General features: G+C 35.6%; 1 protein-coding gene across 5 annotated transcripts in view; it reads right to left on the reverse strand.

The window, feature by feature from the left end:
* The window catches only part of IL1RAPL1 (interleukin 1 receptor accessory protein like 1), a 723370-nt gene that overhangs the window by 354375 nt on the left and 362995 nt on the right, over positions 1-6000 (reverse strand). For all 5 annotated transcript variants that reach the window (XM_035316058.1, XM_035316062.1, XM_035316059.1 and 2 more), the window contains one exon: positions 4967-5246. In XM_035316058.1, coding sequence (XP_035171949.1) covers positions 4967-5246 — 280 coding nt within the window. The remainder of the gene's footprint in view (positions 1-4966; positions 5247-6000) is intronic.

The raw sequence follows: 6000 nt of genomic DNA on the forward strand, positions 1-6000 counted from the left end.
CTGGGCTATTTTTGGAGATACTATAACAAAAGTTTCCAGGAAGGGAGGAAAAAGATTAAAATGGTAAGAAAATACCAGTTTGACCGGAATTACAATATTTCAACTATTTTGCAACACTAAGGGAGGTAAATTTTGACAGAAACTAGTACACACTGACTGCAATACCAGCTATGTATACGTGTATATACATATGTAAATAATTTCTGGGAGTTTGTGCTGAATATATACATTAACTCTTTGTGTGGCTCATCTAGTTATAGTTACTTCCAATATAAAGTAAACAACAAACGACTGTGTGATGTCACAACCACAATATTTTGTAAATTCCACTTCCTTAAAAGTACAGAACATACAAGTTGCAGCACAATGGTAAAGTGCTGTACCTGAAACAAAACACGTTATTTTATTTCTTTGAGACACCATATGAGCCCGTATATTTTCTATCAGTTAGCTTAGTCCTTGTATTGATAGCTGAAATCTGAAAGCTATTTCTGTTTGTCTTCATTTCTCCAGCTATGGTTGTGCAGAAGTTCCTTGATAATAAGACTCAGTCTTCATGTTCTGAATTTCCTTATAGCAGCCAGCTTCCCATAGGAGGAAAAGTAGGGATAAGTAAATAAAAGTGAGAGTATTGCGAAATGGTAGTTAATAAGGATTAAGGTTCTTTCTTTGCTTCTGAAGTAAAAAGAGACAGCCTTCACTACTATCCTTAGGTTAATTTTACTAAAAATGTGAACTCTTCTACTCAATAAAACCCCATGTTTCAACTGCAATATATTAATTGTAGAAACTTGTTTGGTCCACAAGCTAGCCTTTTAATATTGTTAATTTATACATATGTATATATAAATGTGTATATATATATAGAGAGAGAGAGACAGCATTTTAATTTCTATCCTTCCTGTGCAATAGATACATTTCCCTTCCTTACTGTTACAGGTATAAAAGGCACAGAACTGTGAAGGATGGAGTTTGTGAACAACAAAATATTTAGTACAATATTGTCCCACCCCTTCAAGAAAGTCTGAAATGTTCAGGAGAACACTTCTCCTTTTGCCCATTTGCCCTTTACTGTCTGCCATTAAATGTACATCTCTTGTCCCTACTCTCCTACTCAAGTAGTTGCAAGCACCACACTGAACATTGGTGAGCTTCTTAATTGAGTCTTAAAAACTAGAATACACCATAACATCATTCTGAAGGTGTTTAAAGCCCTCTTCATGAAAACTATAAAAATCTTCCAATCTGTAAGAAAAATCATTTAATTTCATCTCTGCAATCTTCATCATGATCCTTGAAAGAATTATAGTTCTTGTTCACTAATCCTCCTCCAATTTTTTAAATATTTTTTATGAGTATTAAAGTATAAAGTGGAAGCAGAGTTTAGTATTCTGCTTTCAGTGATGAGAGCAGAAGGCAGTTATTGATGTGAGAGTTTTTGCTAGATATTTCTATAGCAATAACTTTGGAAGGACAGACAAAGTACATAATTTTTACCAGATGACATCCATCCAGCCTCTTAAGGAATGAGGAAGAAAAAAAGGGAAGAAAAAGAAACCATTATACTACTGAGAAATTCAATTTGTTTATTCCCAACTAAAATATTAAATACATGGTTACCACAGGAACATAAAGTATTCAGTTTTAAAGTTGATTCTAAACTAGCATTCCAAATTGGCATTCCAAACTATTTGAAGATAATCTTTAACTGTAAGCATAAAAAACAAAGGAATACATTCCTTTCATTCTGAGATGAGGATTGTATTTTCTACCAATAACCACATTGATCATAAAATTGAAAGGCTCTGTCAAACAAATCTATATCTGAAACATTAATATATAACAACAAACACAGATTTCTGGGTACCACTGTTCAACAAACACCTGCTTACTCTAGTGGATCTCAAGCTGAGAATCTTTGTAACTTTTCATAATATTCAAGATCACAAGCTAATTATTATTATTATTATTTTTTAATCCAAACTCACTCTACACATATGAGCACTGACAGCTGGAAATTACGTATGTGTTACAAAAGCAGTACTTATCTTAAAGAAGATTAGAAAAAGCCCTTACATACCCCCAGACTGAAAAGAAGTATGTTTACAAAAAGCATGAATACAAGTTGACATGATAAACAAATGTTAAAGAATGACTTATTATCATAATGAATCATCTATCTGTAATTGCTAGAAAGCCCTACATGAGTTATTAAGGTTTTCTTTGTCTAAACAGAAAGTATTAATTATGGTATGTCAAATTTCACAATGGAATAACTGAATCATAAAATATCCTGAGTTGGAAGGGAGCCACAAAGATCATCAAGTCCAGCTCCTGGGTCCCCAAAGGACCATTCAAAAATCAGATTGTATGTCTGAGAACATTGTCCAAGAAGTTCCTGAGCTCAGGCAGGCTCGGTGCCATATACACTTTCTTGGGGAGCCTGTTCCAGTGCCCAGACACACACTCAGAGAAGAATCTTTTCCTAACATCCAGCCTGAACATGATGCAGCTTTATGCTGCTCCTTCGGGTCCTGTTGCTGTCACCAGAGAGAAGCAATCAGCACCTGCCCCTCTGCTCCCCTCGTGAGGAAGCTGTAGGCTGCCATGAGGTCTCCCAGCAGTCTCTCCTCTAGGCTGAACAAACCAAGTGAATTCAGCCACTCCTCATAAATCTTCTCCTCTAGACCTTTCTCCATCTTTGTAGCTCTCCTTTGGAAGCTTTCTAATAGTTTTCTCCTTATTGTGGTGCCCCAAACAGCACACAGTACTTAAGATGAGGCAGAACTAGTGCAGGGCAGTGCAGGACAATCACTTCCCTTGACTGCCTAGCAATGCCGTGCTTTATGCACCCCAGGATGCAGTTGGCCTTCCTGGCTTCCAAGGCACACCATTGACTCATATTCAACTTGCTATTGACCAAAAACCCAAGGTCCTTTTCTGCAGGGCTGCTTTCCAGATTCTGGTCCCCCAGTCTGTATGTATTGCCGGGGTTGCCCTGTCCCAGGTGCAGAATCTGCCACTTGCTCTTGTTAAACTTTGTATCATTGGTGATTGCCTGGCTCTCTAATTTTTCAAAATCTCTCTGCAAAGCTTCTCTATCCTTTTCAGAGTCCTCCCAGTTTAGTGTCATCTGCATGAAAACACCTAACCACTAAAACTTCCTAAACACTTTCTTGTAGTATATCCAAGTCATTTATGAAAACGTTGAAGAGAACTGGCCCTAATACAGAACCCTGAGGAACCCTACTAGTGACTGGACACCAGACTGATGTAACCTCATTTACTATATATATTTGAGTCCAACCCGTCAGCAATTGTTCACCCGTTTTACTATTTTATTTTATTTTTTATCTAGCTAAACATTTTGTCCAGAAGGATACTGTGAAAACCAGTACCAAAAGCTTTACTGAAATCCAAAAACTTTACATCAGTTGGCTTCCCTCAGTCAGCTGGGTGACCTAGTCAAAAGAGGAAATTACGTTTGTTAAGAAGGACCTTCCCCTTATGAACCTGTGTTCTCTATGATCAATGACTGCATTGTCCTTCAGGTTTTTTTTCAATAACTCCCAGAATAATTTTCTCCATAATTTTACCAGGCATTGAAGTGAGACTGACAGGCCTGTAATTACCAATAGAATGTTGCCATTTTTATGTCTACTATTACACACTAATCTGAAAACATATTAATCTAAACATATATAAGTGTTCTCCTTTAAGTAAGTAACATAATGTGTAATATTTTGTGATTTTCTTGTAAAGAAAGCCATCACCATCAGAAGAAAAAACATGAAACATACTGAAAATGCTATTGAATAAATGATGTCATCCAAAATGTCTCACAGGTTATATAGAGGGCTCAAAGAACAAATGTAGTAAAAAAAATCCTTCACCACACACAACCGTGACAGCATTCCTTCCCTGCATCCCTTCAAATATAAAACTGTAGTAGACACTAAATTTTGCAGGACTCTTCAGGTTCTGGTAAGATATTTTCTTATTTTCCCTGCAACATCAGAATAGTTTCATTATGCATTCCTTCTCTAGCCCCTCAGCTGCGTTACTCTTTTTCTTGTGTGTGAGTACAACATCATTTTTACAGGTATGGGTAGAGAAAAGAACAGTGCTTCATCTGTTCGCCTACGAACAATAACCAAATGTTTCAAACCTTTGAACAATTAGCAGTGACTCTTCTCTGTACCTCTTAGGTACAAATTCTAATTTGCATAATTTCACATAAGTGAAAATCTAGCATAAATGTATGAGACAAAAACAAATTGCCTAGATGATATTTTTGAATACAAAGAGCTGGAAACAATACCTTACAGCAAAGCATTTTAAAAATTCAAAAAGTAGCTCAACATTTGTTTGGAAAGCAGGAATATTAATCTAGCCCCAGTTATGGTCATAAGACTTGATGCATCAGAAGGTTAAATACCTTTGAAAGATATCTGACATGGAGCTTATATTATCAGGTTAAACAAACTGATTATAGAGGATATACACCCATAAACATTCTGAAACTTCACCATAATGATACTCCATTTTCCTTGATGCAAAAAGTTGTCAAATGAAAACTTTTTACAGGAAAAGAAATGTAAAAAAATCATTTAAAAAGAAACTCAGATGTGAGAAAATAACTTTTAAATCTAACAGAGTGATTGTTGGAGTTAAACCAGAATCAAACCCAACAACACAAGAACCAACATCCAGTCCCACCCACCTTATAAATTTTTGATGCTGCCATATATAACCTAAACTTAAAAAATATATATATTCAAGACATTCAGCAGCAATTTCTAATTAAGCACAAAACAAAACAAAACTTCAGGGAAGGGAATAGGAAGAGGAGAAGAAAAAGGAACAAACTCAAAAAAAAAAAAAAAATATTTGCACAGAAGTCCCACTATTAAGAGCCATGCTGGATATCTGTGTCATTAAAATGCAGTATATTAAAATCCAGTACCTTATCACACATGCATAGAGTCCGCTGTCTTGTACCACTGTTGGTCGGAACCAAATGGAGTCTTCTTCTTTGCTCATTCTAGTTCCATCAAAAGCTATAGGTTCCTCAAAATCTCCTGGTCCAGAGCTTTTGTACCACATCAAACTGAGTCCAGCACTTTGTGCTAGGGAATAATTAGCTCTAATATATCCATAAAAAAGTGCACATTTGATACGAACAGGTTCTCCCACTAGAACTTGATATTTCTTGTAATCCACAGACCAGTCAGTGCATCCATCAACTAAAAGAGAGGAGAAAATTAAAAGATATTACCAAAGGCATCAGAGAGCTCAGTTTATATTGTAAGATTTATTGTGGGAGAGTACTGCTTTTAGGACAAAGTCCATTGAGTAAGTAGCAGTAATTTCCTGATCCCTGAAAAATGAACTGTATTTTCACACCATTTATTTGTTGTACTTTTCTATGCCGAACAAAGTTAATAAGAGAATTTGCATTAAATGCTGATAATTTCTGAGATAACTGAGCAATTGTTATTTTTGTTTTGTGGAACTCCAGCATGAGCAGTTATAAAATACTGAAATTAAACTGATACAACATGGAAGCCATGTGGTACACAGGGTGTCATAATCAGTGAAATGTGTTAATCAAATAACTTCAGGATAACAATGTAAATTAAATAAGTGTTACTCAAGAGATGTTAGGACAAGGAACTGTGGACTGAATCAAAAACTGTGAAAGTCAGAGTTGGATCTGAAGGAGTAGAAGCTGTCTTAAAAACAGGAACAAGAGAAAATGTGCAATAAGAGCGTGCCAGGTTCTTAATTCAAATTCCTGATTTTCTAGAAGTTCACTGCAGATTTCTTAAAATGATTCATGTTTTTATTTTTTCCTGTCACAATTATCAATAATTTTATAATAATTTTCATATTTTTTACCTGTTGAATAATGTCAGACAATATCAATACTGTTCCAAAACAACTGTTCCTCAGAAGGCAATATCAGAATCCTTTCACTTTCGAAAGAACAACCCCCCC

This window comes from Oxyura jamaicensis, chromosome 1, assembly GCF_011077185.1.
Source record: "Oxyura jamaicensis isolate SHBP4307 breed ruddy duck chromosome 1, BPBGC_Ojam_1.0, whole genome shotgun sequence".
Taxonomy (NCBI): domain Eukaryota; kingdom Metazoa; phylum Chordata; class Aves; order Anseriformes; family Anatidae; genus Oxyura; species Oxyura jamaicensis.